The following is a 24,075-nucleotide window of genomic DNA, read 5'->3' as shown; positions in this document are numbered from 1 at the left end:
CTTTCATGATGCGCGAGGTTCGAGTATGAGTGTGTTTATTTCTGGATAAATGCGCTAGGTGGCGATGGAGGCAATGTTTTATAGATTTTGCTGCAATATTTTTTTATAAATTTCATTGACTATAAAACAATATATGAAAAGATGATACGATTATCAATATTCTGTCATGAAAAGATACATGTGCTTGTAGCAATCCATTTTATTCTTAAAACATTTTGTACATAAAATTTAAATAAAGGCGGCTCCGCTATCTTGCAACCAACACCTGACGGACTCTATTTTATTTTCTATATCGCTATTAAAAGTTAATTGATCCGGTAAATCAATTTAGTTTAGCAAATAAAGTTGAATATTCTTTTTTAATTTACAATTAAATTATAGAATTTAGATGATGTAAAGCTACCTATTTACCGGACAGTTAATTTTCCCTAAATTTGCAAATGTTACGAACACTTATTCTAACGAAAACACGTTTTTGAAAACAACAGGTTTTTAAAAACTTATATCTATACTAATATTATAAAGCAGAAGAGTTTGTGTGTTTGTTTGTTTGAACGCGCATGGTCGGGAACCACTGGTCCGATTTGAAAAATTCTTTCGGTGTTAGAAAGCCCATTTACGAGCTAAGACCAACAGGACCTGAGCCACGCGGGTGAAACCGCGCGGCACAGCTAGTTATATCATAACCATACATAAATAATTTATTATAAGTATGTGTATGAGATTCGACCGATGGCCATCTGTGCCTAATACTAATAGAGGGCAAGTTACGTCACAAAAAACCACCACTTATAATAAATAATAATTAGGTATAATAAATCTTTATTTGGTTGATGTATGTTATAAATGGATTTTCAATACAGTTTTGAGTGCAGGCACATTAGCCAAATTTTTTGCATGCAAAATTTTATCAGTTCTGAACATCACTGGTAAAATAATAACGTTTACAATGCTATTAGTCATGCATCAAAAACACACTTCAATTTTGTATTTAATATTTCCTTAGAAAACTTTATTTAGAGAAATGTATATTCAGGGTGGGTAGGTAATTGAGAACAGGGGTGTTTGTAAACCACTTTAAGTAGGAATACACGACATAATTATTTTAATGAATTTTACTAGCTTGTTATATTATTATAACAAATATTCTATGCTTGGGCATTGGGCTAACCTAAATCAGAGTAAAATAACTGCAAGTTGACTGCAAGATAGAATTGTCTATGATTGACTTATTATACGTTGCAGTTGTAAACAGTGGCAACAAAAAACTTCTTACGTCATTTCAAATTGCAAAATAATTCAAAATGCAATAAACGCTCTTAAGTTCAATATTCATAAATAACTGCGTAAGCTAACAAACAGATATTGAAAACTTTTCCATTATGCAAATTGAATTGAATCACAAAATAAACGCTAATCTGTTTGCAGAAGAAATATTTGGGATGAAAATACGAAAGAATTGCCATTGCAAAAAATTATAATTCAGTTATGACAGCTGTGCTCTGGTGACCCAAATTGTGCTCTGAAGGTCTTAGAACTTTTAAGAATTTCATCTATTTATCGCGTAATAATAGTGTAGTTATGGCGCATTAGGTTACGGTACGTTTTAAATTTATATACCTACAGGTCGCGTATTAATAATAGGGTACCTAGTATTTAAACGAGTGACTGTAAATTAAAGTTTTAGTTATCAAAAATAGAAGAATAATATATGCAACTTAATAGTTGCATAATATTTTTATTGGTTTGTTTAAATTTTATAAAAGAACACAAACATATATTTTAATCTATACTAATACTAATTACTAATTACTAATTACTAATCTTATATATAAAAATGAATCGCAAAATGTGTTGGTAAGCGCATAACTCGAGAACGGCTGAACCGATTTCGATAATTCTTTTTTTATTATATTCCTTGAAGTACGAGGATGGTTTTTACGTAGAGAAAACGTAGATATGTACCACGGGCGAAGCCGGGGCGGACCGCTAGTATTATATAAAGCTGAAGAGTTTGTTTGTTTGAACGCGCTAATCTCAGGAACTACTGGTCCGATTTGAAAAATTCCTTTGGTGTTAGATAGCCCATTTATCGAGGAATGCTATAGGTTATATATCATCACGCTAAGACCAACAGGAGCGGAACCGCAGAGCACAGCTAATACTTAATAAAGCGAAGAGAATAGAGTTTTTTAAATTAAGTTGAAAAAAAACATAAATAGAATGCTTTACAAGCACTGTACGGTGCAACCGCACAGAGTGCAGAATCATCATTTTTGTATATCACAGCATTTTCATATTCATATTCATTAGCGTTAGTTCACATTAAAACGTCGCGAGCCGCGTACGTATGTAACTCATTACAGCATAGCAATAAAATCATATTATTTAGCAGCTTAGTTTTATTAGTAGCAGCAGCATCCCAGGTGTACGAACCATAGTCCGTACATCTTTATGGTCCTTCGAGCCGGATGGCATTTTCATATTCATATTCATTAGCGTTAGTTCACATTAAAACGTCGCGAGCCGCGTACGTATGTAACTCATTACAGCATAGCAATAAAATCATGAGCGAATGAGTTTATTGACCAGCAATCTATTTTAACACAGGATTTTTTCACGGAAATTAGCGAGATGCAAATCGAGTGGCACTTCAATGCACCTTCCTGGCCTAGCGCGGGAGGACTTTGGGAAGCAGCGGTTAAAAGCCTGAAATATCATTTACGTAGAGTTCTAGGCGATCAAAAGCTAACGTACGAAGAGTTCGCCACTCTACTATATCAGTTAGAAGCTTGTCTAAATTCGAGACCCCTATCTCCTCTATCTGAAGATCCGGATGACTTAGCATATCTCACACCTTCCCACTTTTTAGCGAGCGGTCCAATTTTAACAATCATAGAAACTGAGAGAGATGAGAGAACGAGGTGGCAATTGACGCAAAAAATATTTAGTGATATTTGGAAACGGTGGCGAGCTGAATATTTAACGTCATTATCAGCCAGAAGCAAGTGGAAAACATCAAAGCCTAACATCAAGTTGAACGACATCGTGATCATACATGACGCTCTTCTACCACCAGGAAAATGGGCGTTGGGTCGTGTGATTGAATTACATCCTGGATCAGACGGCTACGTCAGAGTCGTAAGCGTAAAAACTAAGGCCAAGCGCGCACCACGATTTTAATTTTTGCGACACGATTTCAAAATCGCGCTGTAGAAAATCGCAGAGAGTACGGTGCGCGCACAGCGATAATTTAATAGTGATCATTACTCACTTTCATCATGGATTTCGTACAAGTTGCTTGTCTTTATTTACTACTTCGGAGGATAAGAAGAAAAAAAAAAGAAAATTCGTCAATATTAGACTCATCCTTTTACAGCAGATAAAATTGTCAAAGGTTTCTTTTATCAGAAATACAATGAACTTCCATGTATGGTATATATTTCTGATATGGATGTATCCCAAAAAATTCTTTGGCTATTATAGAATGAAAATTCCGCCAAAAGGCCATCCTTTGTGCTTTTTTATTTATTTTTTTTATTATTGTAACCTTTATGTATATTTTGTTTCTTGCACAATAAAGTGTTAAATAAATAAATAAATTCAAACTTTTGACAGATTACTGAGTTTATGTTTACCAAACAATACCTATAACACTATGATGTTTACTGTTGGACAGACGAAACACAAGTGAAGTGCCGGCCGGGCCAGAGTGTGCGATTTTATGATCGCAGTGCGCGCGGTACCATACAATTTCATATTCTGCATTTCATTTTCGCGACAATCGCGTCGCGAGCAGTCGCAGCAAAATGTGACAAATCACAATTTTAAAATCGCTGCGATTATTTATTCGCATGTGCGCGCATTGTCATAGTAACTCATACGTTGTATTTCTGCGATAAAATAATCACGCTGCATAAAGTCGTGGTGCGCGCTAGCTCTAAGACGGGTATTATCAAGCGACCGGTTATTAAATTGTCCATTCTCCCTGTTAACACAGAAGAAACAAATCAGCAAAAGCTACAGAATCATACCAGCAGCTTATCACCAGCAAGCACCCCGAAAAAAGCGCATTCCAATTAAATCATTTCATATAAACTTATTATCTATCGTTCATATTAACATTATTTATTTTAATGCTCACGTCAGCTACAAACGTAATATTATACAGTAACAACTTCAATATAACAAGAATAAACGTCGACAAACATTTTATATTCTTCAATAAATTAACATAGTTGAAGATGGATAGAAATTAATTAACTACTCCAATAAGCAACCAAACTTCAAAATTTATTAATAATTAATTATACCAATCATCTGGAAATCATCAGCTGTATGAAACTTTAAAAAGGATATCCATTGTAACATCGTACTATACAAATAAGCCACGATTGTAAACAATTGGAGTTCCATGACCGCATGTTACCGAATCAGCATTTCGATTCAACGAGGCGCACGCGACCAGGCCTTATCAATGGTGTCAGGTATATTATTGCGAATACATTATCTGAGATTAAAGCTATTTCATGATTAATTCACATAAACAGCACACTTATAAGATAAATATTGAGCCGGAGGTGTATCCGAAATCCAACTGATTCAGCATTTTATAAACACCGGTACCCATCAAATTTGGAGCTGGCAAAAAAGCTACAACGACTCCCTGCTAGCTCGGGAAGCGCATTCAGGGGATAGCAGCAGCAGCAGGCCTGTGGTGTGCGTGGCGGCCAGCGGCGGCGAGCGCCCTCCGCGGTGGTCGGGCCTGCCGCCGTGCCCATCAGTGACCCATGTGTTAGTTTTAGTGAAAGTGTGTGAGTGTAATGTGTGTGAAACAAAAAGCAGAGCAATGTGTGTGTGCGTCATTCAGTGAATCAATAAAAGACAATTCCCTATTTTAGAACAGTGTAGCCTTAAGATCGATATCTAATGATTGTCGGGCATCATTTGTTAATAGCTTTTAAGAATATTGTTTTCACCTTGTAATAGGTTAGCTCATCGTCATATCTATCATAGCTTTCACTTCCATCACTCTTGTTGCCCGGGAGCATGTACGGTGCAACCGCACAGAGTGCAGAATCATCATTTTTGTATATCACAGCATTTTCATATTCATATTCATTAGCGTTAGTTCACATTAAAACGTCGCGAGCCGCGTACGTATGTAACTCATTACAGCATAGCAATAAAATCATATTATTTAGCAGCTTAGTTTTATTAGTAGCAGCAGCATCCCAGGTGTACGAACCATAGTCCGTACAAGCACATAATCTTATTTTGGATTATCGGATCTGCAGCAGATTGAAGGTTTCAGGCGAATAACTAACGATGTTTATAAAATAATGTTTTTGCTACACATTTTGAACACATTCTTCTTATAATAAGTTACCTTTAACACTACATATTATAAAAATTTTAAACACAATTAGCTCACAACTCCATTGTATATTCTGTCCGTAAGTTTTCAGCGGATAGGCTGTTAGCTAAAAATTTATGTAGGATAAAATAAGATTTTTTGTTTAAGGCTTGAAGCGCCAGGTGAAACATTCGTTATCTAGAATATATTTTCTTTCTCCTAGGTTATACTATAATGTTGTTTCAAATTTGGTATTTGAAATGTCGAGGGCCTACATGTTTCTATTATGTATTTATGTATGTACGTAAATAATAATAGAGCATTAAAATTAAATTGGTGGTAGTGATTGGCAATATTACAACTACGTTGTACAAACATTATGGCTAGTGAAAAACCTAGAAACAACTGGGTATTATTTTTAATATCTGCTTCAAGTATTATCATCATTATCAGCCCAATATAATCCCACTGCTGAGACACGGGGAATAATGGCTGGCGTCCACTAGGCGGATCGGGCCGGGCCGCATCGCAACGCAAAAATACGCCGGCCTATGTTTTGTATGAAACATCGTCCATTAGCGACGGATCGGGCCGGGGCGGGCCGCAACGCATTGGCGGATATCGCTTCGCAGGCGGATTTCTGCCGGCGGTGCGCTGCGGCCCGGCCCGCCCCGACCCGTCTAGTGGACGCAGGCAGGCGGATGTGAGCGGCGAGCGTCTGTTAGATAAAATCCGCCTAGGGGGTCCGCCGCGCCCCGTACAGGTGGACGCAGGAGCAAACAGCGCGTCCATTAGAGACGGCCCGTTGCGATGCGGCCCGGCCCGATCCGCCTGTAATGGACGCCTAGCATAAGTCGTAATCCACCACGCTGGCCAATTAGTGTGGGTTGGTGGATGTCACATGTCATCTTTTGATTCTTCGATATGTCGGTTTCCTCACGTTGGTTTAAGTTCTACAAGTATGGCAAACTTTTCTTATAGTTGTATTCGTTTATTACTACATCCAAACAAATGCTCTTCACTGCGTACAATTTGTCTTGGTTAAAAAAATATAAGATGGACTTTACGATATACGACTTTACGACAGAGTCACGTGTTTTTAATACATTAAAATGAAATGAAACATTTGATACAAATACTACTTCCCCAACAATTTAATTTTAAATGTGTAGTGTCGTTGGCCGACCGATTAACGAACTCTCAAATGACATCTAATTTATTAACACTTGTATTTTTATAAAAACGTCGACATTTATCTTCTCCCGTAACTTGATTTACAAGAAAATTCAGTATAAAAAACATGTATGGAATTGAAACTTTAAGTCTGCTAAAGATTTGATTTTTGGATGAGTAAGCGCGGATTTTATTTTTCATTATTGTTTTAAGAGTGTTTGTCGTTTAGCGATCGCATCGTTCAAGTTCAGAAATCAAATGCAGGATATATCATAAACATATTATTATGTATATACATATTATTGTAAGCCAATATCGGTTGCTACGACCATCGTTTAACGAGCTAAACTCATTGGTTACTATGGGCCCGATTAAAAAAAATTCTTACAAAACTGCTTGACTGATTCTCCAATCGTTGAAAATTGTACAAAATTTCCATTTAAAGTGGGTTAAAATCGAGCATAAAGTAGTCGGTTACATATCAACATACATACAAGTGAAGATAATAAAAGCGTATTAAAAACTGATAAACAATTTCCGACAAAAACCCAAATTGCAACCTTACCCTACTACCCTCTATCATAATATCAACTATTTCAGAACTAGCCTGCGTCACTTTCATTAAGCACTTTCGATCCGTATTCGGGTTCGTGACAGAATGCGCACACGCAAGCCAACAATGCGATTGTTACCGAACATTAGCAATGCAAAACGTTATTAATATATTTTTATAGCAAGTCTCTGGCAACCGGGTTGTGCCTCTAATGGATTTTTGACGTCAGATCGGATTTGGGTCGGATCCTTATAATAGTTTATTTGGTTGCATTAAGTTTAGTCGATGAGTGAACCGTAAGAAAGGTAGTACCGTAGTAGGTATTATGAGTCGTATGTCGGTACTACCTACTGTTTAAAGTTTTTGAAATCTATTCTTACAGAGAACGAGACATTTTCAGTTTATTTTTAGAAACGCATATATTTAATTCAATATTACAGTCATATCGTTTATCTACTACCTACATACTATTAATAAATGTTATTTTGTTATAGAAACACTAAATAAATGTCATGTTTCATTTCCGTTTTATGGATTCTGTAAGGCTTTCTGTAAATTAGATTACATAATTATGTCTTTATTAATTAATTTATAACATAAATCAAATGAAATCAAGTAAATAGAACACGTCAAATATTGAGTTCAGTATCTAGGTTTATCTGTCTATAAGCTTGCCTACTGATGAAATAAAATTCTAAAACTATTATCATGATTCAAATCCAATTAGCAATACCGAAGCTATGTACCTACATTACAAATGTACCATCATCATTCTTATTTGTTTACAAATATCTATTTTCTTAATCACATGATCTATCTTATCAACGATGACTCATTAAAAAAAACTTTTACAATGTTTAAAACAATTCTTCTTCAATAATGGGATGACTATTAGCACAGATAATATTATCGTCCTTTTGATAGGTACGTTCTTTGGCGTTTTGTCTATGGGTCATTTTCAAAATATTTGTACATCACGAAATTGTCAGTAAACTGTTTCGTTAGGAAATGTCAGGAAATTGTAAAAGTAAGGCTGTATTCAGAATAAGGTAATATTACATATAAAAAAGTAAGAAGTCACTAGTTAAAAAAAATATATTTTTAGTTACAAAATAATCAAGAAACAATCAATTTTTATAATTCTCTGTTTGGTTTTCCTTTTATTTTCTTCTATCATTAGCTTCTTTCCATTTTTGTCTTCGAGCTTCTTTTTCACTGTCATTAAGATCTGATATTTTTCTTTGTCTTTGTTTCACTTTCTCGAGGTGTTTTTTCCTTTTCTTTTCATATTTTTCAGGGTTTTGCTTTTTAGTTTTTCAATGTATTTTTTTGCCGTTCGGCACCGATTAGCGGCATTCTGAAACTAAAAAAAGCTGTTGGATATATGTATTTTGAATAAAAATAAAAACAAAAGTAAGCATCACTTGTGTGGGTGGAAAAGCGATCAACACTAAATGCAATAAGGCAAGCGTTATCCCATCAGAAACCACTTGTAAAATTGGAGGCCAAGACTCACTGATCCGCTTTCACTATAAAAAAGTTATCAGATCCCAGGAAAAGTCAAGTCCCTAAGCCCGACTTTACTAACCCTACATCATGGTTTAAAAAAGTATGGCCTGTAGTTACAAAAAAATAATCTTGAGAGATTTATTGTTTTTCTCCTTTATTTTTATTCGTTACATTAATTTAACACACATTTTAATATCTTATTTTCATACTTTACACATGAGACCACAGCTTTACCGTCTACAATTTACTGACGTCAGTAAATGTCAAGAAATTGTTCGTCAGTAACATGTAAAAAATAACCTAAGAAATACTTTTACACAAAACATAATCACATTTACCATTAGATTGAAAGTGTAATCTATTACTCTAGTCATAATTTAAGTATATTACAATTGCGGTAGGTGAATTCTTCAAAATTTACTTACTTTTGTTGAGAATACGTCGTTAGGAAAATGTAACTAAATTTTTTGCACAGCACACTACAGGACTTCTTCCATGTCTGGACGACGAACAAAATGGCGGCGCGTTAATGTGACCTTACTTTTCGTGACATGACCAGTTTTGCCAATGATTAGAGTTAGATTCCTCTTCTTTGTGATACAAGAAGTTGGTTAATTATGTCAATAAATCAGTGTCACGAAATTGTAACGATTGATAGGGACATTTTATAATATGTCATTCTTCGTTTATTTAAGGTAATTTAAATAGTTTAATCTATCAGATATAACACTTCAAACATTGCTTTTTAATTATGATACAAAAAAATAGGAAGTTTCATACAAAAATTCTGATAAAAATATTGGTTTTCATTGTCGTCCACATAGGGGACAATAAAAAAATGTATGGAGCTTTTTTTGTTACTTTATTTTCACATTAAATTTATGTAAGAATTTGAATCGCAATTCATTGCTTTTCATCAGAAATGATATGCAGTATGCTTAAGTTTAGTCTGTAAAACGTTAACAATGATTTATTTCAGTCGTAACCATATTTTTTTCGAAGATTTTTTAGGGGGACAAACATTTTGTAGTAATGTACAATTATTTTGAAAACGACCCCTATACTTTATCGTTTATGTGTTTGTCATGGTGGTCAATGGCTCTTGCTAAAAATTAACCTATTAAAACCAATTGCTTATCAATTTTATGGAAAAGTTTACGGTGTCACTGAAAAGTTTTATACAATTTTGCGCAATTGGCTTGCGTTATGTTATAACGATTAGCAAGTAGATAATATCAATCAAATAGGAAAGGACAGCCATATGTTTTGGTTAGGGAGCCAGGTGCAAATTTGGTTAACTATTTCCTCTCAAGAGATAATTCGTCAGACGCATGAGAGTATAGTATTATAAAGCCTCGTGAACGTCAGCTGGTGCTCGGTTGGGGGGGTGAGCGGTTGTAGCCTCCCACGCACATAGGAAAAAAAATACATTCATTCATTCATTTCCTCTCAGCTAAAAATTTGTCAAATTGTAGCTAACCCAATATCTCAACGAAAAAAAATAGTCAGCTGGTTACAACATGGTGTATTATACGTCAGCTGGTGTCTCGAACATGAAAGTTAAGTTTAAAGAAAAATTTATTTTCCGTTATTTCCTCTCAAACAAAAATTTACCTGATGATAGCTTATATGTAACTGTGGATAAATATATATGTCAGCTGGCTGTATCTTGGTGGAAAAACCGTCAGCTGATACGGGAGGCTACAACCGCTCTTCCCCCCAACCGAGCTCCAGCTGACGTTTACGAGGCTTCATAATACTATACTTTGATGCATTTTACTAATTACCGCTTGAGAGGAACTTGGTCATAAAATCTGCTGCTGGCTCCCGGACCATTTGGCATTTTCGTTGAAAGGACTCTTTTAGGAAGTAATTAAGTGGCCTACATAATTGGTACATACTGGTTAATAGTATAATTATTATAAAAGAGTGTAAGGTTCCTTCATTTGTTTTTTATTATATTATAGGATTGTTTGAATATTTTTCCTATTAGATTATTCATACGAACATAACAAACCTTGCACATGTAAGTACGCTCTTATCTACGCACGCACGTCCTTTTCAGATTCTATATTCTCAACGTGTAATTTCTTCAATCCTCAATAAAGTCCCGAACCTTCCAGTTAAGTCCATTATTATCTATTTTTAGTTTTAGTACACAAAACACGTGTACCAAACATTTTATATATAATAGTGATGTCCAATTGTCTTGCTATACGCTAAAGAGATGTTCCGAGTGAAATATCGTATCGATAAAAATATAATCGATAAAAAACCGAGTCAAGTCGAATGTCAGTGCTTACAAATAACAGATCAGTGTATTTTCGTTCAGCCGTAACAGAAATTATTGGCGGCCATGCGTCCCAGTCGTCCTCGATTTTTCTGTCGATAAAACGACATTGAACTTAAAAATATTATTTATGAGGAATACATATGATTGACTTTTTTGTGATATTTGCTGTTATTAATATTACTTATTCCATTATTTTATATTAAATGTTCTTTGCATTGCAAAACAACAAGATATATCTACCTAACAATAAAATCTGAAGTAAAAAGCGTAACAAATTGAAACTTGCTTAATGTAAACAAACATACCTATGTATTCCAAACATTATTAACATAATGAACCCCTGGAAAATGTAGAAATCCTAGGTATATACTAGGTACTGAACTGATATGATCAATTGGTAAGTACCTATTAGGTGTAAGCACAGTATTACAATATTATTTGTGTAAGTATCAGACATTTTTATACACATTCCATCTAAGTTACCAGATTGTCGTACCTAACGCGTAATAATACAATCACAGAGGAAGTAGGTACAATATTTCCAAAAGAAAGTGTAACTTTTATTTTCTAAGCTTTCTATATGAGAATACTAATTAAAACAAAATAAAAATACTGAAAATGTTCTTATAATCTCAGACCAGAAACTCTATATATTTCCAAAAGAAAGTGTAACTTTTATTTTCTAAGCTTTCTATATGAGAATACTAACTAAAACAAAATAAAAATACTGAAAATGTTCTTATAATCTGAGACCAGAAACTGTATTAATATTATATTCTAGGTTTTATTTCATATACAATCAAATGAATTAAAGTTAATAATATTATGTACTTACATGTATTATTGCTATAATTTACACTATTCTCCACGACTTGTATTCCCATGTTTGACTAGACGTATCACTCCATAATAGTGTCACACTACACGCCAAAGGCGTTTCTGAAACACTTTAACATTTACATTATAAATGTTTTCACTTCACATCACTTTTCACTTGCCTTGACATCTACAACTAACAATCACTTATTTTAACTAACAACTTTCCCGCTTCACTGTTTAAAAACAGAAAACAATTTTTGTCAAAGATAATAAAAAATAAAATTCAAAATTCGAATTTCGAATATCACTGACAGTTGCGCCTAAAGTCGTTTTTCCCGCGTAAAAGCAGCACGCTGGATGCGTGCGCCGAACCGTCCGATCGCCATGACACTGCGCTTCTGTAAAGAAAAAATAAACGCGTTATAATTTTCTGTCACGGAAGTGTGAGCCGCGAAATTTTTCATATTTGTTATAAATAATTGCGAATCATTTTTCAATAAGCTCTAATATTTTATCTACGAAAGAATAATGAATCCAGTCGTTCGGAAACCAAAATGTAGGTTGAGTAATTGGGGTTTATATAATATAGAATTGTTTTTTGAATCTGTAGCGTAAAAAGATATGTCATAATAAATTAGGGTGCAATAAAACAAAAAAATAACAATTTAAACTTCCTATCCGTCGACATTTCCCAATTAATTATAGGAATTTATTATTTAATTTAATTGGAAAACATTGAATAAAATTACTTTAAAAAATTCTTAGAAATCAGAAAAAACAAACAATAATTACTTAATTTTATAAACAGTACTGTTGACACAGATTCAATAAAAAAAAAGAATATATTTTTACGTCTTGTAACATTTAACGGTCTAATGAATCTGACATATTCTTCTAACGATCTTATCATTGAGTTTTATTTTAAAATTTACGTGTTGTATACTACTAATTAACTTGACTCTGAAAATATGAGAATAGAAGAAGAAAATAGGTCAAGAGTGTTAATTCAGTAAGTATTATACGTAATAATATGTACCTAGTATTTGTACGAATTATATATAGGTAGAAGAACTTTGAAGCAGAAGTTTAAACAATAACTATTGTTAAAATAATCTGAATTTGTAATAATTAGAACCTTTACTTTGAGATTTTTGGAAATGTTTAAATCGATAGAAAAAGTACATTTGTTTATATTCTAAACTAACGGTCTGCCCCGGCTTCGCTCGCGATACATGTTTACGTTTATTTTAATTATTTATTAGATAATAGTTAAGTAGCTATTTAGTAATCTATGATAATAGTATAAAATACCTATACGAAAGTTGGTAAAATGTTATTATATTTTAGACTAATGAAATATCCCGGTGTCACGTGATTATATTTAATTCTGTTGATGAATGGTTCGCACGTCGCAATGTCATTGCCTCGGCTAATAATATCAGCTGAACTTGGCTTATTTTGGCAGCTTTTTTAGGTTATAGATTAAGAAAAATTCAATTACTCTAATTTTGTTTAAAAGAGCCTGTTTCCTAAAGAACAATGATCAGGATATTACAGAAATTGCTTCGATTTACGATTGATAATACGAATAAAAATATAGGTACTTAGTAAATATAATAATATCATCTTTGGATTTAGTGAAATTTATCTATACTAATCTATACCTACTAATATTATAAAGAGGAAAGGTTTGTATGTATGTATGTATACGTATGGTTTTCAGGCATCAACTACTGGACCGATTTTGATGAAATTTGGCACAGATAATCTTTAGACCCTGAGAAAGAACATAGGCTACCTTTTATTGCGAAATATGTACGGGCGGACCGCTAGTGTAAAAATAAAATACCAGCAATGCTTTCTTTTTGAAGACAATACAGACAAATAGAAACGTCAAGCTTTTACATTTATGACTTACTAGCTTTCCGCCCGCGGCTTCGCCCGCTTTTTCAAAGAAAACCCGCATAGTTCCCATTACCGTGGGATTTCCGGGATAAAACCTATCCTATGTGTTAATCCAAGATACCCTAGACTATATGTGTGCTATATATCGGTTCAGTAGTATTTGCGTGAAAGAGTAAACTTTCGCATTTATAATATTAGTAGGATTAATTAGGAATTAGTAGGATTTGTAGGATAACTTCCACTTATTCACTTATTCAGCATTTCATTAATATAAGTTTTTACTTACTCTGCACTAGTTAGGTACCTTTCAAGTGGATAAAGTAAAGCGTGTCCATTTTGTTATTGTAAACCAATTAATTTTCAGAACGCGTCATGGCTTTTCTTCATTTCGACAATGCATTGTAACTAGGTAGATATAACCGTTTTTAGGGTTCCGTACCTCAAAAGGAAAAAACGGAACCCTTATAGGATCACTTTGTTGTCCGTCTGTCCGTCCGTCCGTCCGTCCGTCTGTCAAGACCCTTTTTCTCAGGAACGCGTGGAGGTATGAAGCTGAAATTTATATCAATTACTCAAGTCTACTGTCCCTTGAAGCTGTGAAAAAATCAAACTTCTAAGCCAACGCAATCAAAAGATACAGCCGTTTATGCCGCTAATTTTCGACACTTGCAAGGGAATCAAAACCTACAGGGTGCTTCCCGTGAACTCAGAATCTTGAAATTTGGTACGAAGCAACGTCTTATAGCATAGATAAAGGAAATATTACGAAAACCATAAATTTTTAGTTACATCACATAATATATTTTTTTAAATAATTTTAAACTTACTACCCATTTCCTCATAAACGCGTAGAGGTATTAAATTGAAATTCATACCAAATACTCAGGTCTATAATACCTTTAAGCTGTAATAAAATCAAACTTCTATGTCAACGCAATCAAAAGAAACAGCAATTTGCAGGTTTGTACGGAACCCTCGGTGCGCGAGTCCGACTCGCACTTGGCCGGTTTTTTTTATTAGAGCCTTAACACGAAGTCAAACTCAAACATTTATTTATTTAACTTGACTTCGTTTAGAAGCGCTTATGAAGCGTTTTCCGCGATACGGCTCTTTTACTGCCATCACAACGCGTTTTTTCGCTGAATCGGCTTTTTTCGGTCTGTAAGCGTAAAGTATACAACTAACTTGCCTTATCGGTGTCGCTCCTAAAAATTGGCCTACTAAACGTAAGTCAGTGTCCAGTGAGATTTCACGACCACACGCTTGCCAGGGAATGTTGGCAGAGGCGTGTCACCGTACAAAAATAATATTAGACGCATCGCTGTTATTCGCCTTTTCGATTGATTAACCCAATCGTATGTTTGTCATCGCACCGAGGAAATTGTTTATATGGCTTGTTATTTTTTAATCAACGTCTGGACTTTGAGCGAAGAAAGCGCGTCTTTGATAAGAGTAAAGATAGCGGAAGGAATTTTTTTCACGGCCGTTTTGAGAAGGTTACCATAACTTTACCTATGGAAGATTATTTATTAATTTAATATATTGTATTCTGTATTTCTTGCTATAGGTAATATATTTTACTATTAACCGTAACTATACCGTCCTCTCCATTCTTTTGAATAACTACGAACTACGAGTTTAACTTACTTAGGTAGGCACGTCGCGGAAGTATCTATTTCGACATTATAGTACTGATCCTGTAAGGAAATTGATATTTGAAATTTTTCCACTATTTTCTTCAATAGTTTAAGAACCTCCAAAGATAAGCTTACAGCTAAAATGTACAATGTATATGTATAAGTACTAATTTACCTGTGTATGACAACAATATTTTCAAAATATTTTAATTTCTATTGAATAGCCAAACATTAATTTTCTCACCGCGCAGAAACACAATAGTTTATCGCTAATCAAACAGTACCCATTGTATCTAGTTCCCAAAACAATAGCTTTCTAATCGAGAGTCGATATAGAATCGAAAAATTTAGTTTGACAGGGTCTTGGGCGTGTTGTTAGCATAGGAAAGTGGAAACCCCCGGGTCGCTCGTACATAAAATTTATTTTATACTTAAAATTATTTATTTATTATTTATTTTATACTTAAAATTGTTAAATAAACAAATTAATTAATTGTTTTTCCTACAGCCTATACAAATATTAAGGAATATATTATGTATAAGTAGTAGGCATAAACCTGTATTTAAATTATTTGAATATTTTGATGGTTATTATCTGTCTTGATTATAATAATTATTTATTCATACATTTAATTAAAACCTCTTCAAACTAGAATAATTTGATTGTATAAACCACACATAATAAATCGCTAGAAAGTGCGGGAAATGTAGGCAACACACGTTTATTTCTATTGACAATGTTAGTTTGATGAACGGTGGAGACTGGCATTCGAGTCTAAATATACTCTAATTCAAAACAGACGCTCGCAGATAGCTGTCTACTGTCACAGATATTGAAGGAATATTACTAGACTATGTATTATTTGTAACTAGCTTTCCGCCCGCGGCTTCGCCCGCGTTTTCAATGAAACACCCGCAGTTCCCGTTCCCGTGGCATTTCCGGGATAAAAGTTATCCAAGTTAATCCCTCTATATGTGTGCTAAATTTCATTGTAGGTAATCTAAATCAATGACAATTCTTAAGCAATGACAATGAACACTGGGCCAATTGACAACATTTCAAAATTTTAAGCTACTTATTTTTTTATTTTAATGAAAACTAGATCAAAAATTATTATAGGTACATGTATTTTTTGCTTTTTCTAAATATGGAAGTTTTCATTCATCTTTTTGGGTTTTAAAATCATCTCATTCTAAAATGTCGTAAGCGCCAAATGACGTCATACATACGGAGGAATACATTTTTTCCTTTGCCACATACCTAGTTTAAATTAAAAAAAAAATCTTGACAGTTTACATTTTGGCACATTTGTCACTTTGATTCGTCAAGCTTTGTAAATATTGTTATTTGTTATTTGCTGATCCAAATTTTAAACAAAAGAAACTTATTCACAAGTACTGATGATGATGACTTTATGCAGGATTTGTTAAGGGGTGCTGAAAATTTCTGGGAAACAAATATACTATCCCAAAAACGTTGGAAAGTGTTAAATAAATACAACTTTTAGTAAGTAAACAAAGTCTTTTATTTCAAGAAAATTATGAACACTATAGGCACTATTTGTATAATATAAATGAATTAGTCCAACTCCAATCAAATAAACATCACGCTAATGAGATTAAATTAGAAAACCAAAACACAATAACACGATTTAAAAGTTTGTTTACATGAATAATTCACAAAAATGACATTAATATGAAATTTGACACATGCCATACCCTGTAAATGTCAGTGATAGTTTTTTTTTTAACTTTTTTTAAATTAGGCTAATGCGCATTTTTATTCCTCCGTATGTATGACGTCATCATCACATTTATCGTTTTTATTTAATTTCTCTTAAAATATGCGATTAAAAAATGAAATAATTTTATTTCTGTAATCGCAAGAGCAAAATAAAGAAACGGTTTTTTTCTTTCATGGCCTTATAAAAAATGAAATGTTGTCAATTAACTATTAAACCTATAGGTAATATTCTGTGCCTGGGCTTGCAACTGTTTTCTGATGTTACTTTTTAAATTTCTAGAAATGTTTTCCATACATCATCGTAAAGTCATAATCTTTGAAAAAGTATCGAACGGAAAAGTAGCTATATCTTGCTTTAAGATTTATTCGAAAAATTGTTACAAAGCAATCACACTGCCAAGACAAATAAAGCGTGTGACTAAATGACGCAGATTTTCGCTAAAATCAGTATATTATAGAGATCTTGTCTGCTCGGATTAGGAAACTCCTCGGTTATTTATTCTGGATGATTTGGCTCGTCATTCACATTACCTCTAATTAAATTAAATTAAATTTGAATATTGAAAGATCTTTTTCATGGAAATAATCTTTATTCTTTACTTCGTGAATTCGCTACATTAAAGTGTGATTATATTATTAAATAAGTCTTCTTTTATGAATCTTTTAAAGTTTCATTCAGAATTCATTGCTACTCTTATGTCAATGTTAGGTATAGTTTTATGTTAGTGAACTTAGCAGATCATTTTTAGCAGATAAAAAAAAATGTGAGTTCTTATCGCGTGCAGTTGAGTTCTACAGTTCCTGATACTTTTTAGAAATAGTTCTGGCGTTTTTACCTTAACAAACGACATTTGAAAAAACCCGACCTGGACCCAGCTTAACGTGATGCTAAGACGTAATGCTACGACGTGATGCTACGACGTGATGCTACGACGTGATGCTACGGCGTGATGCTACGCTGTGATGCTACGGCGTGATGCTACGGCGTAATGCTACGGCATGTGTTACGGCGTGATGCTACGCTGTGATGCTACGGCGTGATGCTACGGTGTGATGCTACGGCGTGATGCTACGGCATGATGCTACGGCGTGATGCTACGGCGTGATGCTACGGCGTGATGCTACGGCGTGATGCTACGGCGTAATGCTACGGCGTAATGCTACGGCGTGATGCTACGGCGTGATGCTACGGCATGATGCTACGGCATGATGCTACGGCATGATGCTACGGCATGAAGCTATGGCATGATGCTACGGCATGATACTACGGCGTTTTGCTACGACATGATGCTACGGCATGATGCTACGGCATGATTCTACGGTATGATGCTACGGCATGATGCTACGGCATGGTGCTACGGCGTGATGAAATATGACATAAATAAATTTTCTAGTGTTTAATTTTACGCGAGTATTTCTAAAAAGTATCAGGAACTGTAGAACTCAACTGCACGCGATAGGAACTCACATTTTTCTTTGATCTGCTAAAAATGATCTGCTAAGTTCACTAACATTATAGTTTTGTTATTCAAATCACATATTATGTACCTAATATCTAACTCTAATGTAACCTAATTTATTTAAATACATATATAGGTTTCTCATACTCGCTCTCAGGGATAATATACTGAAACTACTTATGACATAAACATGAATAAATTTTATAAAGCGCTTAAAAAACAACGTAGATAGAACGACGACGGAATATTCCTCACTAGAATTTATGAAAATTGTGTGCAGTGTGGTTAGATTAAAGCCCATTCTATTTCATTCTAAAGAAACTGCATAAAACGATTATGACATAACATTGAAATCTTATATATAAAATTCTCGTGTCACAATGTTAGTCTGCATACTCCTCCGAAACGGGTGGACCGATTCTCATGAAATTTTCTGTGCATATCGGGTAAGTCTGAGAATCGGCCAACATCTATTTTTCATATGTACCACGGGCGAAGCCGGGGCGGGCCGCTAGTAGTCTATAAAATAAAATTGTATGATAACATCAGTTCGTGCAGCTGTCGCGAAAAACTCGCCAAGTACATAAAGCGGGCTATTTAAGTGCCGTTCAGGAACTAAATAAACATTATCACTATTTCGTTTGTAAACACTTGGTTCGAGGCACCGGCTATTTCAAGATCAGACGTTATGACATGTCTTCATTTTGTGGTTTATGCCCAGTTTCAGCTTCCCATTACGAGGACAGACAAAACATTCATCTGGTTGTACAACGCGAAACATTTCAAATCGATTCAGTTGATATTTGTTATGTAACTCAATGGAAGAAAAGCCACTAAGTTACTAAAAGTAGGATATATAATTCATAATTGACGTTCTATACCTTTCTACTTCATTTCTATGCATAGTCCAATAGAAGCAAGTAAGAAAGGATGTGTGGAGGAAGGAAGGTGGAATTCCTCCATCGAAAAAGGGAGGATCCTCGACCAGTCAACTTGACTGGCCGGCCGTTAAGGCCCCGATGGATGATGTCGGAAAGTTGTATATATAGCTCTGTAGCGAAAACATTTCGCTTGCGCGATTCAGAGCGAGGTGTCGCTACAGATGATACCCACAATTTATTCCACACAAGTTACCAATGTACCAAGGCATAAACTTCAGGTCACGTACACCCAGATTGTTGAAACAACAGATCTCTCACGGTGTATTTACGACCCACCACATCATTATACTCCCTTTAATCTCTTGTTAGAACAGGACAGTTCACAAAAAGGGCCATACATCACAGTGACTCAGCGTGACGCACGTCGCGTCATCACCGTCTGGCCTGTCTCATTGCAACACCCAATACTGTTAATTTGATATAAATATCTCGAAAAGTCATGGCGAATTTCGAGTAGGTGTTTTGGGCCAATTAGATAGTGTTCATTAGCTTAATTACAATCAAACAAGAGAAAAGTAACATTTCGTTTGACTCTTTTCTAAATAAATATGGTCCATATCTCAAACTAATCGATTTTATTAAATTTTATATTTCTACTAGCGGTCCGCCCCGGCTTCGCCCGTGGTACATGTTTACGTTTTCTCTACATAAGAACCATCCTCGTACTTCCAGGAATATAATAAAAAAAGAATTATCAAAATCGGTTCAGCCGTTCTCGAGTTATGCGCTTACCAACACATTTTGCGATTCATTTTTATATATAAGATTTGAATCCATTAGTGTTCTGCAAATCCTTATTGATATCAACTTTCTGTCTTATTTAGAAAACTTTTTGCTAAATAAGACTTTCTGACATAGGTTAGTACCTTAACGGAAAATCGGCAGCGAAATTGTAATTACAATTTATTGCCTACCTACATTGTATTTCGGTTCAGCTTGATTAAGTTTGTGTGATAATCATTAATATTGCAAGATATAGCTAATCTAGTTAAAAATGATTTATTTATTCACAAACAAACAGATAAGTACAATATAATATAACGACCATGACTTTTTTCGACGGCGGCTTTCAGTGTTTAATAATGTTTATATTATTCAATTTTCATATTCCTAAAACATTCAATTTTTTTCCATAGATCGAAGGAACGAGAATAGTCCACATTTTGACACAATTCGCAACAAATAAATAAGCTATAGTCCCGTTAAACTGAACAATTTACGGCTAGTCATAAACGAGTTTATGGCTAGACCTTCAGAGATTGATTTTCCCAGATGCTAGGCTATTTCTAATTAAATTCAATCTAAATCTAACGTGGCATGCGAATAAATTTTCAATACCGAATAAATGTTTGTGCTTTCATTTATCTTTTCAATGACATTTTGACATACTTACATTTTTGGTTTATGTGCATATAAGTTTGTTTGTTAGTTGACCGACTCCTTGCTATAGCTGCTAACGCGTAAGCCTGGGATACCTTAGGTTCGATTCCCGGAGGAGACTACCAACAAAAATGTCTCGGTCTGGCCGTACATAGAATACTCATCACCTACTTGTCCGTAATGAAAATCGGTCAGTGAAACTGATGTAGGTACATATATAGCTGAAAGCATGATGCTTCTGCCCCATACCCCACAAGGTCATGACAAGTGACACGGGACTCTACATTTATAAGTAGATCTTATTAAAGCCTCCGTTAATTATTATTTATACTTATTTAACGTACTTTTCAAAGGACAGAAAACTATGTATCGTTATTTGCCACTATGTATATTTTTTATATCAATTTTCGTGTATGTACCTCTGCACATCGTAATTTAGAATCCTACAACACGTCTAATTAAACAAATTACAAAGATCATAATTTAAACATTCAAATCGCGCGGAAACGTAAGAAATACAAGCGTATAAATATAGGTAGTACATAATTTGTTTAGCACGTAACATCCGATTAGATGTTATTGTAACTAGTATTGTGTTCCGGCTACGAATGTTAATAAATAACTGAATTGCGTCGATTTATTGTTTTCTTAAAATTACCTTTGCGTGTTATGTACTAGCTTTCCGCCAGCGTCTTCGTCCGCGTTTTCAAAGAAAAACCCGCATGGTTCCCGTTCCTGTGGGATTTCCGAGATAAAACCTATCCTATGTGTTAATCTAAGTTACCCTCTATATGTGTGCTAAATTTCATTGTAATCGGTTCAGTAGTAGATATTTGCGTGAAAGAGTAACAAACGTCATAATATACCCACAAACTTTCGCATTTATAATTATTGTTGTAGGATTTAGCTACCAATTATACTAGTTTATGAGTTTCTGACGCCCATAGGTTGTTTGATTATGTATTTCACGGGCAGTGGTTACATATTACACATGTTACATTTAAGATTGAAGGGAAAATAGCTTATAACTAATTAATTATAAATTAGTATACATATATAAATAATCAATACTAATATTACATATGGGAAGTGTGTTTATATTGTAAAGAAATGGTTAACTATGAATTAACGATGTACAGCTCGACCAAGCTAAGTTTGCACCTCGAATCGATAACGTCACACTAACGATTACGGTCTGCAAAAAAGGTCGATTCGCTAATCGCTATGACTTAAAAAAACTAAACAAATGTTTGTTAGATTTTCCCTGTGACCTGTGGATTTTACTTTGCATTATTGTGTTGTTTGCAGTTTGCACCTCGTTGGAATGCGGGGCGCCGCATTCGTGCAAACTTAGCTTGGTTTAGTTGTACTAGCTGTGCTCCGCGACTATCTAACAGTGATATAATTTTTCAAGTCGGACCCGTGGTTCCTGAGATTAGCGCGTTGAAACAAACAAACACTTCGATAGATTTACTCAACTCACTTAACTTTTCTTCCACAGTCTATGTGATAGAGTTATTCTTATTTTATCCTCAATCTAATTAAATACCACCCAAGACATTGCTCGTCATGCTGACGTCAACATATTTTACGATTGCTTGGCTTGTCCAAGCCGCAGAGCATGTTTTATGGTAAAAGAACAGGATAATGTTTATTCTGAATAGTATACAAAATATATAGAGAATGGACAAAGATTTAATAAATTATAATGAATTCTGAAGTACATATTTGCTAAAGCTGCCGCTGTTGGAACGGTTGTGGAGAAGAGTATGAATTGAAATTGCCTTGTTATGGGCTTAGGGCCAGCTATTCTACCTTTTACCCTACCATTCTTTTACTATTATATCCCAGAAATATCACGGGAGGATTAAGATCACGGAAAAAAGCACATCATTCATTTAGTTAATTGTAGTAGGTAATTAATACAAGTTTCCCTTTGACGCGAGCAAACCCGCGGGTTTAACTAGTATAAAATATAATTATGTGCCTGCTACGAACTTCACGTAACCAAAAAATTCACAGTATTCAAACCAACCCACTAGTCCCTTAGTTTATTACATTTTACAATGTTAAATATATAACAGTCCAACTCTGTCCGTCTGTATGTCAGTAGTAATGTGCATCACTGAGTGATCCTGTCAGTTGAATGGTTGAACATTAGGCAGTGTAAACAAAGTAACGGGTTCGACTCCAAGGCCACTGCACTGTTTGATCTTTAATTAATTGAAGTATTCCATTATAACGCTAAAATACGGTTTGTTTGAAAACGTTTTATGGAATTACGATTTATTTTATTGGTTTTTGTGTAACGCTAGAGCGCAATTTATATAATTAAATGTGGATCCGTTACAGATACAAATAAAAGTTCGTCATATCTGTAAAATTTTATAGTTGAGTACTTAAATAAATACCACTAATACCTACCTACCTATATAAAAAAGGTCACAGTAGTTTATAGAAATAATACATTACACATTTTTCGCCTCTCGTACTTCTAGACAACAAAACACAGACTAAAAAATAGTAGAGTAAATTATTATTAAAGTTTCAAATCTACTGTTAATTCGAATTTAATTTTTGGCCAAATCTCAACAGGAACATTCATGTAACACTGAATGATTCACGATAAGATGATAACATGACTCACTACACACATAACAATATTATAAATTAATATTATTAGATATTACTAACTCTGGTTATTTGATACTGACCACATATTTACATAGTTTTTGTATTAAGTGGTAGAACATGACGATATAATTATCTTCACTATTTAAACATCTAGGTATTTGTGGTATTTATTATTTAAGTACGCAATTAGCTGTAGGTATCTCAATATCTTAAAAATTGTAATGGAATAAATTATAGGGAGGCGCCCTATAATTTATTCCATTACATATTACCTTTCTACGAAATCTTAATACATATTTCAATATAGAAATAGGTACTGGGTTTTGTCGGGAAAACATAACTCCAAGAGCATAAATACAGGGGTAGGGGAAAAATTGAAACGGGAAAACTAAGGAGCGCTCGAGCGAAGCCGTGGGCGGAAAACTTGTGTGAAATAAAGTCAAGTTCATACAGTCTAGTTTCTTACTAATTGTGCTCTCAGCTACAAAAAGAGTGATATTTCAATTTATAAAATAATGTAAATTTTATGATTAGCAATATAAAAATTTATATAATTATCGAAATTACAGGTTAAAACTAGTATTTTCAACTAGCATCGACCTGGCGGGGCACTTATTACAAACATACCTCGCACATTATTGCTGAAAAAGCACCCATATACCATTTAACAA

The 24,075-nt window shown here is 34.2% G+C and overlaps 1 protein-coding gene across 1 annotated transcript; it reads left to right on the top strand.

The window, feature by feature from the left end:
* The first annotated feature begins 2,634 nt into the window (after window positions 1-2,634).
* On the top strand, window positions 2,635-3,183 carry LOC149897010 (uncharacterized). Its single transcript, XM_090117016.1, has one exon. The coding sequence runs from the start codon at window positions 2,635-2,637 to the stop codon at window positions 3,181-3,183; it is 549 nt and encodes a 182-aa protein (XP_089973142.1).
* Window positions 3,184-24,075: the final 20,892 nt, after the last annotated feature.

The sequence above is a fragment of the Colias eurytheme genome, chromosome 26, assembly GCF_061535395.1.
Source record: "Colias eurytheme isolate Ceu_HAF_F1 chromosome 26, ilColEury1 Martin Lab GWU primary, whole genome shotgun sequence".
NCBI classification, from domain to species: Eukaryota; Metazoa; Arthropoda; class Insecta; order Lepidoptera; family Pieridae; genus Colias; species Colias eurytheme.
The sequence above is the reverse complement of the archived record's forward strand: the minus strand, read 5'-3'. Positions and strand labels throughout refer to the sequence as shown.